The sequence below is a fragment of the Cebus imitator genome, unplaced genomic scaffold (genome assembly GCF_001604975.1).
Source record: "Cebus imitator isolate Cc_AM_T3 unplaced genomic scaffold, Cebus_imitator-1.0 Scaffold193, whole genome shotgun sequence".
Taxonomy (NCBI): Eukaryota; Metazoa; Chordata; class Mammalia; order Primates; family Cebidae; genus Cebus; species Cebus imitator.
In genome coordinates this window covers 344859-359138 of record NW_016107508.1, presented here as the reverse complement: position 1 = coordinate 359138, position 14280 = coordinate 344859, and the positions used below count along the sequence as shown (strand labels likewise).

Here is a 14280-nt window from a genome sequence, read left to right as displayed (position 1 = left end):
CTGGGTGGTAACAATATCATTGACCACTTTGATCCCACTGCTAACTTTAGCCAAGAATCCACCGCATTCCTTTGGAGAGAATAATAATTTTAAAATTCAACTCAAATTTAATGATATCCTTGATAGTCTTTTACATATTTTGTCTTATTTGTTGTTTCGCTGCCTGGCTGAGTTGTTTTTACTTTCAAGGGCAAGCCCAAGGCCTACCCTAACAGAGTTGCTAGATCTCTTAAAAAACAAAGAGGTGTAAAGACATCAGAGAGGCAGTTTTAGTACATTCTCGATAGTCAGAGCTGTCGTTGGAAATGAAAATCCCTTGCTCCATCTCACTTTTCTTAAGCTTTGAACCCCACTGGTCCAAATGTGAATACAAATAAACTCTAGGATAGTTATGCCAAGCAAGGGTAAAATAATCCAAACACTCAGGGGGAGTGTGGCACTGGTGGGCATTCTGGGCAAGATTAAGTGTGTGATGTGGGCTCTCAGGGCAAAGTTATGGCACCTGTTTTCAGAGGTTTCCCATGTGCTGTTAGTACTTGCTGGTTTGTTTGTAAATAAACTTGATAGGTACTTTTCTGTTCAAATTTATGCTGTCTTTAAGGTGGTGTTCCTTAAATTTTTGGCTGATAACAATTCGGCAAATCTCATAAAAGCTGTGGATTCTTTCTTCTCAGAATAATGCATGTAGGCCTACATATACCCAAACAGTTTAGATAATTTCAAGGAATTAGCATGAAGCACTTTCATGATGGTTCACAGAAGCTACTCTTAATGCTCTACAACTGGCCACAAGAAATTGATCTCCTTCTGAAGGGGTTCCAGTGGTGCTCTCTTGAACCTCTTACCAGTCTTAGAATGTATAATTCAAGATGATGATGATGATGATGATGGTGACTACCATTTATTTAGCTTGTACTATTAGTCAGGCATTGTTCATTCTTCATATCCAACAGTGAATGGATAGCCCCTTCCAAACCTGTTCTTCCCCCATCCTTAGTCATCTCAAGTAACACCCACTCCATCTCTCCAGTTGCTCAGTTATGCTGGGTCCTTATCACTACTACCATTGCCACCTTCCTCCTAGCAAGTCATCTCTTACCTTATTTATTATTGCAAGTGATCTCCCTACTTCTACCCTTTCTATTCGCAATACAGTAGCCAGAGTCATTGCTCCTATTAAAATGAAAGTCATATCACACTACTACCCTACTAAGAACTCGCCAGTCTTCCATTTCGTTCACAGTGAAAGATGATAGCTAGGGCCTCTGTGCTACACAGCCACAAGGGCAACTGTTCACATAGATCACAATATGTTGTGCAGTAGACGATGTACACAACAGCTCCAATAAAGGTCCATAAGCCCTATACACCCACTCCCCTAATTCAGTTACTTCTGTGACCTTGACTCTCCTATTGCTTTTCCCTCATGTACTCTGTTCTAGCCACTTGATCTCCTTTCTGACCTTCAAATACACCAGGCCTGCTCTGCCTCAGGATCTTTAGACTAGGTGTTACTTCTGCTTGGAACAGTCTTTCCTCAAATATGTGCTCAGCTCGTGTTCTTGCCCCTTTAAAGTAATTGCTCAAAAGTCACCTCGCTGAGGCCTATATTAATCATCCTTATTTAAATGCAATCCTCATCTCTACCCTGGCACTCCCTAGACTTTTATATCTGTGCTACTTTTTCCATAGCAATCATGACCTTCCAACTTCTTAATAATATTTAATTTACTTATTTTCCTGACTGGAATGCAAGCTTCACTAGGTTGGAGATTTTTGTCTGTTCAATGCTGTGTGCGTGGTGCCTGGAAGAGTGGCTGATACATAATAAGAGCTTACTGTTGAATAAAATGAACAAACCTTAGGAAGATATATTGTTCTTTTAAAATATAGATTTAGATTCAGAGAGATTAAACATCTTGCTCAAAGTCACACAATTGCTAAAAGGTATAGCTAAAATTTTTGGACTTTGTGACACCAAAGACATGCTTCACTACTGCATTTGTCTTCCTTTCTAAAGATAAAAATATTCCTTTCTAAGGATATGCAAAATCAGAGATCAAAATGTAGTCCAGAAGTAGGAGTCTTATTCTGTAGATTATAATGCGTTGCTAAGAGAAATGAAAGAAAACCTGATTATTGGAGATACACCATATTTCTGGGTTGGAAAATGCAATATTTTAAAAATGTCACTTCTCCCAAGTTGAGCTATGGATGCAAAATTGTCCAAATAAAAATCCAAGCAGACTTTTTTGTAGAGATTGGCAAGCTGACTGTAAAATTCCTATGCAAATATAAAGGCACTCAAATAGCCTCATCCAGTTCTTTCTTTATTTTATTATTATTATCTTGAGACAGGGTTCGCTCTGTTGCCCAGGCTGGAGTGCAGTAGCACAATCATGGTTCACTGCAACCTTGACCTCCTGGGCTCAAGTGAGCCTCCTGCCTCAGCCTCCTAAGTAACTAGAACTACATGCCTGGCTACTTTTATTTTTATTTTTAAAAGATGAGGTCTGACTATGTTGCCTGGACTTGTTTCAAACTCCTGGCCTAAATTATTCTCCTACCTTGGTCTTTCCAAGTGCTAAGATTTCATGCATGAGCCACCACAACTGGCCTAAAACTAAGGGTGCTTTTGGAAAAAGAAGAAAAAAAAAGGAAATATTGGTGGTAAGCAATTAAGAGGAGGCCCATACCTCTGTTAGAGCAACAAGTTTAACTATTCGATGTGGACAACTAAGAAGGATTCTCCGGGATCAGAACAAACTTTAAACACTGTCCTCAAAAGCTGCTTCAACAAATGGGCCTGAATTTATTGGACTAGACCATGGAGTAATTTATGCTCCAGAGCATTATTGAAAACAATAGAGTGACCAGCCAGCAATTAGTGGGTCCTAACACCTGGGTGTAATACCAGCAAGAGGCAGACAGCCTAACAGATCAGAAAAATAAAGTACAAAGAGAGCCCTGCAAGAATCATTGTTCAAATGCCCAAGACTCTGCTCTCCGAGGAGCAACATTGGAGGCTTCACACTGCAGATAAAATACTTTACTAAAATAGTCATGCCAAGTTATTAAAGGAAAAATAACTATAAAAACAGGCTGATCACCTGAGGCCAGCAGTTTGAGAGCAGCCTGGCCAACATGGCAAAACCCTGTCTCTACTAAAAATACAAAAATTAGCCAGGTGTGGAGGTGCGCACCTTTAGTTCCAGCCACTCGGAAGGCTGAGGCACAAGAATCACTTGAACCCAGGAGGTGGAGGTGGCAGCGAGCTGAGTTTGTGCCACTGTACTCCAGTCTGGGTGACAGAGTGAGACTATGTCTCAAAAAAAAAAAAACGAGGGGTGGGGATGAAAGTGGGGAGTTAGAATCAGATTATAACTTGAATCCACTGGGAAAAAAGGAAGAAAACAGAAAAACGTTAAGTAGGAAGGCTAATATAACAAACTACAAGTATGTATTTGCCCTTCTGTCTTCTCTCAGCTTTTTTGAAAGACAACACTATGTAAAGCTGTAGTAATGTATTATTGGGTTTTAAACATATGTAGTTGTACTGTGTATTACAGTAGCACAAAAGGGAAAGAGAATAGAGCTATATAGAATTAATGTTTCTATATATAATCAGAATTAAGTTAGTATAAATCCAAAGTTGTTTTGATAAGGTAATATTATATGGCAAGTTGCAGAGCAACCACTAAGAAAATAACTAAAAAAATTTTTTTAAAGTGAGACTGTATTAAAGAAATTAAAATGTTACACTAGCAAATAGTTAACAAGAAAGGAGTAAAGGAAGACTAGACTAGAGGAACAATAGAAAACAAAAAAGGAAAATTGCAGTATTATGTTAATAATAAATGTAAATGGATTATAAACATTTTAATCAAAATGCAGAGATTGTCAGACTGGGGGAGAGCTAACTATAATGCTGTTTACAAAAGATGCACTATAGAGTCCAAGATTCAAATAGATTAAAGGGGAAAAGGATTAAAAAGATAAACTATGGAAACATTGCCCACAGGAAAGCTGGAGTGTTTATGCTAATATCAGACAAAATAGATATTTTTAAATGCTGATAGAGATTTAAAAGAACACTTCATAATGATAAAAAAAAAAAGAAGGCAATCCATCATGAAGATATAACAATTATAAATATATACCATCATCCCTCATTATCTTCAGGGAATTGGTTCCAGGACACCCCAGGGATTAAAAAAGAAACTTCAGATGTTCAAGTTTGTTACATTAAATGGAATAATATTTGCATATAACATATACATCCTCCTGTATACTTTGTCATCTCTAAATTACTTCTAATACTTAATACAATGTAAGTGCTATATAAATAGTTGTTAAACTTTTTTTCTTTGCATTATTTTCATTTGTTGTATTGTTATTTTTCTGAATATTTTTGACTCATGGCTGGTTGAATCTGTGGATGCAGAAACCACAGAGATAGAAGGCCTAACAACATAGAGGCTAACGTGGATGTACCTAACAACACAGATCCAATGTATATAAAACAAACACTGAAAGAAATGGAGGAAGAAATAGACAATTCAGCAATAATGCAAAAAGTTTCAGCAAAGAAATAGAAGACCTAAACAACACCTAGACATAATAGACATGTATAGAACTCTAAATAGCAATAGCAGGGTACATATGCAGATAGAACATTCTCTAGGGTAGATCATATGGCAGCCCATTTTTTAAAAACTTAATAAATTTTTAAAAATTAAAATAATAATTATGTCTTCTCTTCACAATGGAATGAGAAGAGAAATCAGTAACAAAAAGAAATTTGGGGTATTCACAACCATATGGAACAACATACTCCTAAGTATTCAATGTGTTAAAGACGAAATAAAAGCATCAAAACATACTTTGACAGTCTGGACAACAAAGTGAGACCCCATCTCCACAAACAAATAATTGTAGCCAGGCATGGTGGCACACACCTGTAATCCTAATGACTCAGGAAAATCTCTGAGCTCAGAAGTTAGAAGCTTCAGTGAGCTGTGATCATACCACTGCACTGCAGCCTGGGTGTCTCCCAAGTGAGAGCTGGTCTTGAGGTTTAAAAACAAAATTTTTTTTGATAAGAGAAAATGAAGATACTACATGCTAAAACTTACAGAATGAAGCTAAAGCAGTGCTTAGTGGGAAATTTATAGCTATAATTGCCGAAATTAAAAAAGCAAGAAACATCCGAAATCAGTAGCCCAATCGTCCAACTTAAGACATTAAAAGAAGAGCAAACTAAACCCAAAGCAAGCAGAAAGGAGGGAAATAACAAAGATTAGAAATTAATCAAGTATGGAATATGAAAACAAGAGAAAATCAATGAACCTAAAAGATTATTATTTTGAGAAGATCAACAGATTGACAGACCTTGGGTAGACTGACCAGGAAAAAAGAAGACTCAAATTGATAAAATCAAGAATGAAAGAAAGGACATTACTACTGACTTTACAGAGTTAGAAAGGATCTTTAGGGAATACCATGAGCAACTGTATACCAACATAGAGTTTTGTTGTTATTTATGTTATTTCATGTTAGATAACTTATATGAAATAAAGACATTCCAAGAAAGACACAAACTACTAGAACTTACTCAAGAAATACAACTTCTGAATAGACAAGAAATTGAGCCACTACTGTTACCACCACCACCACCACTACTGCTACTATTTTTTTTTTTTTTGAGACAGAGTTTCACTGTGTCACCAGGCTGGAGTGCAGTGGTGCGATCTCTGCTCACTGCAACCTGTGCCTCCCAGGTTCAAGTGATTCTCCTGCCTCAGCCTTCTAAGTAGCTGGGACTACAGGCACATGCCACCATGCCCAGCTAATTTTTGTATTTTTAGTAGAGACAATATTTGACCATGTTGGCCAGGATGGTCTCAATCTCTGCATCTCATGATCCACCTGCCTCGGCCTCCGAAAGTGCTGGGATTACCGCGTGAGCCACCGCGGCTGGTCCAGACCATTATCTCTTATGAATATAAATACAAAATTCTCAACAACATTCTATCAAACCAAATCCAGCAACAAATAAAAATAATTATATGCCATGGCCAAATGGAATCTATCCCAGTAGTGCAAGATTGGTTTACCAACCAAAGTCAATCAATTTAATGTACCATATCAGCAGAATAAATAACACAAAGCATATGATTCTCCCAATAGATGTAGAAAAACAGCATTTTCCAAAATTCAACTTCTTCATGATAATACTCAACAAAGTAGGAATGGATGTGAACTTCTTAACCTGATAAAGGCATCTGTGGAAAAACCAAGAGCTAACATAATGCTTAATGGTTAAAGACTGAATGCTTTCCCCCTAAAGTCAGGAACATGGACAAAATATCCACTTTCCCACTTTATTCAACATTGTAGGCAAGAAAAGGACACAAAATGCCTCAGATTGAAAAGGAAGAAGAATTCTATCTAAAGATGACATGATCTTTTAAATAGAAAGTCCTAAGAAATCTACGCAGACACTACTAGAACTGATACATAAGTTGAGTAAAATTGCACTTAAGATTAACATACAAAAATCAATTGTATTTCTATACATTTGGAATAAACAATCTGAAAATGAAGCTAAAACCATTTAGGATCAACAGGAATAAAATTTTGGGGAATAAATTTAACAAAAGAAGTAAAAAAATGTATACTCTAAAAACTATAAAACATTGCTGAAAGAATGAAAGACCTAAATAAATAGAAAGGCATCCTATGTTTATTGATTGAAGGCAGCTATGCTCACCACTGTATCACCCATGCACCCCCAAGTTCATAGAGTTTACTGTTAAACTTAGAAAATATACAACCCATAACAGCCCTCTCAAAATGAAATAGCTTATTTTATAATGTCAAGTCTTTATTACCTTGGGCTGTTAGGTCAGTTCATCCCAAAAGTAGGAAGTAGATCACTTGATATTTTAGGTATGTCTCCTTAGATTTACAGTTACTTTTTCACAGTCTCCCAGTAAATGGGAAATAAAGCACTTTGTCCCAAGTAACAGTAATTTATAAGTAATTATTCCTGTTTTATAGATAAAGAACTGAAGCCCGGAGAGACTTAATTTGCTTAAGGAAGGACAGCTGTGGAGCCATTGTCTAGTTCAGATCCATCAATTACAAAGCCGTGTTTCTTTTGACTATGCCATGTTGCATTCGAAACAGTAGTACATTAGATTTTTTAAATAATAGACTGGCCTGTTAGGTTTCAGAGTGGTTTTGTTCAGAGACCCTGTTTATCATATATTCTAATATTAAGAATTTGTCTTCAATTGTGAATGCCATAAGCATCTATTTTGTGCTTACTGCATGCAGGCACTATGATGAGTAAATAGTGATGAATATATTAATCCTTACTTTAGCAGAGATAGTAAGTATGCAAATAAACAATTGCAGTATAGCAGGGTGCCTGCAGTGCTGAAAGTCTTAAATAAGTACAATGGTAACATAGAAGAAAGTGACCAACTCTGCTAGAGTGGCCATAGAAGATGAGATGATTGAATTGGACATTCAAGGCTATGTAGGAGTTTGTCAGTTGATGTACCTGTGCCTCTTTCTGTGTCATGACTGACTGTGGAAACCATTTATGCATAAACATGAGTATTGGGTTTTAAAATAAATAATTACCTTAAGGTAGGAAAAAAAGTTCATTATTAGTTTGCAGGAATGCTGTGTTCCTTTACACCTTTTTAATAATTAGATGTGTGTTCAGATATAATTAAAACTTCTTGGCAAAATACAGAAGCCTAAGAAGGGAAATGCTTTTTGTTGACATGTGGTTTGTAAACTGCATTGCAAAACAACTACCTATTAGAGTTCTTTAATTCTGTTGTATCTGCTTTTTGGAGTTTAAAGTTAAATGGACAAAGCAAAAGAAAAATTTGTGAGTTTGTGAAGAATTTAATTTTTTAATCAAATTGTGGTAAACTCAACAATATACTTGGGAAATATGCTTTTCAAAGTTTTCAGGAGAAAAGCTTTAAATTGCATTTGTGACTTTTCTAGTTGTTAATGGTTTTTCACACACAAATATTGTGTTAATGTTTCAGTGGTTTCTGATGAAACTGTAAAGCTTTTTAGCAACATTTATTTGGCAAAAAGTTTATTATCCTATCGGATTTTGAGCAGTTTCTAATTTGTATAGTTGTTACCTAAAATAATGAATGATAAATAAGTTCTGAGTTTCTGAGTTTTAGAAGACATGTCTAATTAGAGCCATATATCAACATAACTATTTTTGTATGTTTTTTTCTTTTTTTTTTTTGAGATGGAGTTTTGCTCTTGTTACCCAGGCTGGAGTGCAATGGCGCGATCTCGGCTCACTGCAACCTCCGCCTCCTGGTTTCAGGCAATTCTCCTGCCTCAGCCTCCTGAGTAGCTGGGATTAGAGGCACACACCACCATGCCCAGCTAATTTTTTGTATTTTTAGTAGAGACGAGGTTTCACCATGTTGACCAGGATGGTTCTCTATCTCTTGACCTCGTGATCCACCCGCCTCGGCCTCCCAAAGTGCTGGGATTACAGGCTTGAGCCACCGCGCCCCGCCTGTATGTTTTTTTCTTAATTAACCAGCTCGCTTATTTATTTCTTAATGTAGCCTTTTGGTCACCTATTTCATGATCCCCCTTGGGATAAATAGAGAAAAATGAAAGGGAAATGGGAATCTTCTATTTTTAGAATCTTTGATTTGACCAAGTTTTAATACATTTTTTGGGCTAAATGAAAGATTACTACCCAATATAAATTTTTGGAAGTGCATGTAGACAATTCTGGAAAATAGGGAATCTGTTTACAGGTGACTGGCAATTATTACAAATGAAAGGATGGGACTTTGTGGTTTTTTTTTTTTTTTTTTGGTTTTGGTTATTGCAGTGGCTGATGTTTTGATACTACAGAATAGGTTAAGTATGCATTATATGGTGATGGCAGAGGTTTCTGATATGCTGTATTTGTGAAAATGTATTCAAATATATGCAGATTTTAGTTATGGTTTTAATGGCAATACTCTTTGCAAACTCATTTGATTATATTTAAGGTAATCATTCTTTTGTGAAACTGTATTGCTATCTGAATCTAAAAATCTATCTACATGAAACTATATGCTAAACTGTGTATATAGCAATGTATTAAAATCAGTGCCTTCTGGTGAATCCAAAGTGATTAAAAGGAAACACTGCTTTTCATTTATGAATACAAGTTAAAGAAAGACAAATATATTTCATTTTTAGATTATATAAATGGTGGAGAACTTTTTACTCATCTTTCTCAAAGAGAGCGTTTCACAGAGCACGAGGTGCAGATTTATGTTGGAGAGATTGTGCTTGCCCTCGAACATCTCCACAAGGTAAGACACTTCATTTTTCAAGTTTCTTTTTTGAAGTCTGTTAACTAAGGTAATAATGGAGCTAGAAGAGCTAATGTTTTTACATGTTATTGTCTTAGTGGAGATTATGAAAGCACACTTAAAGAAGAACATTACCAGTTTTCTCAATTTCATAATTCTGTTTGAAAAAAAATCTACTTTTCAATTGTACTTGCTGTGATGCAGATTAAAAAGATAGAACCTAAGCAATTTTTGACTTTTTTTCAGGAAAAATCCTAATGCTTATTTGTTACAAAGTATCATTAAAATAAAGGCTTTTAATTATTAAAATAACCAGGAAAATGAAACCATCAGTCTTAATACATATTTCCTTCATTGTAATTTACTGCATTGCAGACTCTGCCTGTACATCTTTAGGGTGTGTCCTGATGAGGTTGGAGAATAAGTGTTATTTTCCACTCTCCCACTCTGGCTTTCTTTCCATTTGTTTTGTCCCTGACACCATCTCTTGCTCCCACCTGCTCTCTACTCCATTGTCCCCAGGTAGGATGAACTCTTACTAAAAAATTTTACATAAAATTCATGTCTGTGACCCTATTTAAACTGTAACAATCAGTTTAAACTTTAAGAAATGTTATTGCAGGCTGAATGTGGTGGCTTATACCTGTAATCCCAGCACTTTAGGAGGCCAAGGCAGGCGGATCACCTGAGGTTAGGAGTTCAAGATCAGCTTGGCCAACATGGAGAAACCCAGTCTTTACTAAAAATACAAAAAATTAGCTGGGCGTGGTGGTGCACGCCTGTAATCCCAGCTACTTGGGAGGCTGAGGCAGGAGAATCGCTTGAACCTGGGAGGTGGAGGTTGCAGTGAGCCAAGATTGTGCCATTGCATTCCAGCCTGGGCAACAAGAGTGAAACTCCGTCTAAAAAAAGAAGAAAAAAAGTTATTGCAGATACCATTAATCTTGAGCCAAGAAATTTTGACTCCATTTTTTGTTTGTTTTACTTAACGAGGAAATACTGCAGATGCAGTCTTTCTGTAGGCTCATGTTTTTCTTTCTGTAGGCTCTGTAGTCTTTCTGTGGACTCGTGTTTTTCCTCAGAGACAGAAAGTACTCAAGTAATTTTTAAATTAGGACAATTCAGGTACATCATGAAGCCACCCTTCCTTGTCATGTTGTATTCGGGTCCTACACTAATTTAAGATAGAGATTCAAGTGCTGATTACACAGCATAGAAAAGAAAGGAGAGAATTGGAGGGAAAAGGAAGGGTGAAGGATGAAATTTCTAAAGGAACAGGCAGCAAGGTAGAGGTAACAGATGGGTGAGGCTGTGAGAATAAATGATAAAATGTAAGAAAAAAAGAGATCAAGAAAAGGGCAGATCCAGCCAGAGCAGAAGCAAGACCTGCCAGGTGAGGGGAGATTGGTCAGAGTAGGAATCTTAAGGAGACTGAACAAAAAATATGTGAGAACAAGGAGAGAAAGAAACCTTTGGCAATAGGAGGTGGAGGGCAGGGCTGCAGCGCAATGCAGAGGAAGGGGAACGAGGTGCAGTAAAGTAGGCACTCAAACTGAGGTAATGAAAACAGACACTTGGACTTCTTTTGATAGAAGTATTGATACAGTAACAATCTTTAAGATGATTTCTGTAGGATATAAGACAGTTAAGACATTTTCTTTTTTCTTTTTCTTTTTTTTTTTTTTTTTGATGGGGTTTTTCTTTTTTTTTTTTTTTTGGAGTGCAATGGCGCGATCACGGCTCACCGCAACCTCTACCTCCTGGGTTCAGGCAATTCTCCTGCCTCAGCCTCCCGAGTAGCTGGGATTACAGGCACGCACCACCATGCCCAGCTAAGTTTTTGTATTTTTAGTAGAGACGGGGTTTCACCATGTTGACCAGGATGGTCTCGATCTCTTGACCTCGTGATCCACCCGCCTCGGCCTCCCAAAGTGCTGGGATTACAGGCTTGAGCCACCGCGCCCGGCCAAGACATTTTCATATAAGAAACAATTGGACCCAGGAATACACTGCAAAGAAGGACCTTTGGAACTTATGATTTAGGGGAATTAGCTTATGATATAAAAATGATGATAGAAATCATTATAAATATGAGTAAAAAACAAAATGAATAGCTCCAGTGGGTAAGCTAGAAAGTCCAGTGTAGTGGTGCGATCTCGGCTCACTGCAGCCTCCACCTTCCCAGGCTCAGGTGATCCTCTGATGTCAACCTCCCAATCAGCTGGGACCCAGGCACATGCCATCACACCTGGCCACATTTTGTAGTTTTTATAGAGATGAAAGGTTTTGCCATGTTGCCCAGGTTGGTGTTGAACTCTTAGACTCAAGCAATCTGCCCGCCTCAGCCTCCCAGATTGTTGGGATTACAGGCTTGAGCTGCTGTGCTCATCCGAAAATCCAGTTTTTAATTTATGTGAAACTTGCCCATAGTCAAACACAGAAGTAAAGAAAACAATGAATACTGGATATAACTGTAACTGATATGGAATGGGAGTAATATAGCAAATGAGATCGCGGTTAACCTTACTAAAAAGATACAGATAATTATAATGCAAAGCCAGCAATGTTAATCTTGAAAAGCTACTAACATTGGGTTTCACAGGAAGAGGCAAAAATGGATGTTTACTTGCAAGTAATGGGGTGACACAGGTGGTAAATTACTTGTTTCTAAAATGCTTTCCAAAAAGGCGTTTTTTTTTTTTTTTTTTTTTTTAAGGAAAAAGCATCTCCTGGTTGTTAGATGCATGTAATGCTTGAAGTCAGTGTCCCTTCAATATAAGCCTTAAATATTTTCCTTCCTGTATGTCTTGTAGAACACTGAGGCTCTTGGAGGAAAATTGCTTAGCGCTTTTGTGTTTTGTTTTGTTTTGTTGATACCAGGTCTTAGTCCATTGCCTAGGCTGGAGTGCAGGGGCATGATCACAGCTCCAAACCTGCTGGGCTGAGGTGATCCTCCTACTTCAGCCTCCCGAGTAGCTGGGACAACAGGCATGTGCCACCACGCCTGGCTAATTTTTGTATTTTTTGTAGAGACAGAGTTTTGCCATGTTGCCATGCTAGTTTCGAACTCCTGAGCTCAAATGATCTTCCCATCTTGGCTTCCCAAAATGCTGGAATTACAGGTATGGGCCATGCGTGCCTGTCCCCCCCTTTTTTTATTCCGTTTTTAAAAAATAGAGACAGGGTCTCGCTCTGTTGCCCAGGCTGGAATGCTATCATAGGTCACTGTGGCCTCAAACACCCTGGGCTCAAGTGATCCTCCTGCCTCAGCTTCCCAAGTAGCTCTAGGACTACATGTGTGCCACCACACCCAGCTAAGTTTTACAATTTTTTGTAGAGATGGGTCTCACTGTGTTGCCCAGGCTGGTCTTGAGCTCCTGGATTCAAGTGACCCTCCTGCCTCAGCCTTCCAGAGTACTCAGATTACAGGCGTGAGACACTGTGCCTGGCCCCTAGTGTTTTTCTGTATGTATAATTTTGTTTTTCATTTTAAGAGATTATTAAGAACTTTCTCATATTCTTAGTGTTGAGGAAAACAATATTTCTAAGTTTAGAAACATTTAATTCAGGCCAATGTAACTAAAAACATGAAAAATAGAATTCATGCAGATCAAGCACCTCTTGTATGAGTTGGATAGTTGTATTTGTTATATAGCTGAAGTGTTTTGCTGTAGAACTTACAAAAAAGTAAGTTTTACAAATGCAAAGTAAAATAGAGTAAATGTTACTTAACTGATTGACTTTGCTTATTTAGAACTAAAGTTTGAGCCTAGTACAGTGGCTCACACCTGTAACCCCAGCTACTCTGGAGGCTGAGGCAGGAGGATAACTTTAGCCCGGAAGTTTGAGGCTGCAGTGAGCTAGGATCATGCCACTGCATGCCAGCCTGAGTGACCAAGTGAGACCCTATCTCAAAACAAAAAAGAAAGAGAAAAAAAAAAAGAACTAGACTAAAATTAACCTATGATCTTCAACCTTTATGTTTAAGAGCCTGTTAATCAACAATTCTTTATCAATTACCTATTTTATACATGGTATGTTGCACAAATACTGGATATATACATAAAAAAAAGGTGAAAAACAGTTAGTATAGGTATATAAAGACGAATAGGATATACCTAGAAAATATCAGTCATACATAGGTAAGTATAATATAAACATAGGTGTTGTAGGATGAAAAACAAAGAAATTACCAGGGTGGGATCTGGTTAGTCAGAAAAGCCTTCTGAAACCATTAGGAAGTGATGGACAAGAATTGGCTACAAAAGCACCTGAAGGCCATCTAGAGTGAGGGTGAAATAGGAAGCGTAGAGACATGAAGAAGCACTAGTCAAGAGGGAGGCCCTAAAGAAGCTGACCCAACAAGGTAGACCCTGTGTACGAGGAGAGCTAAGACATGGTTAGAAAGGTCCAGGGAACCCAGCAGATAAAAGAATTTACATTTGCCCTGACCAGTCACCAAGGGCCATCACAGGATCCTGAGGAGGGAAGTACCTTTTTTTTTTAAAAAAAAAAAAAAGGTAGATAAGAAAGACTGTCCTAATTCATTTTTTTGTAAATTATTTTAAAATTCATATTTGTTTGTTTTTGCAGTTGGGGATTATATATCGTGACATTAAGCTTGAGAATATTCTACTTGATTATAATGGCCATGTGGTGCTGACAGATTTTGGTCTCAGTAAGGAGTTTGTGGCTGATGAAGTGAGTATGATATTTTAATTTGAAGTTAATAATAACACAATGTAAACAAGGATGACAACTTAGCTGCAGAATAAACATTTAGTAGAAAACTGCCATATGAATTTGAACTTTCGTGCAGGGTTTGCCCAGGGGAACATTTTGACATGAAAATGTAGAGATTTTTAGTTTAGAATTAATAGGGGACCATCCTGTTAAAATTGCTGTAAAC

The 14280-nt window shown here is 37.4% G+C and overlaps 1 protein-coding gene across 3 annotated transcripts in view; it reads left to right on the top strand.

Moving 5' to 3' along the window:
* Nucleotides 1-14280, top strand: part of RPS6KA5 (ribosomal protein S6 kinase A5) — a 190437-nt gene that overhangs the window by 99521 nt on the left and 76636 nt on the right. For all 3 annotated transcript variants that reach the window (XM_017546936.2, XM_017546937.2, XM_037745156.1), the window contains exons 4-5: nucleotides 9256-9371; nucleotides 13965-14072. In XM_017546936.2, coding sequence (XP_017402425.1) covers nucleotides 9256-9371; nucleotides 13965-14072 — 224 coding nt within the window. The remainder of the gene's footprint in view (nucleotides 1-9255; nucleotides 9372-13964; nucleotides 14073-14280) is intronic.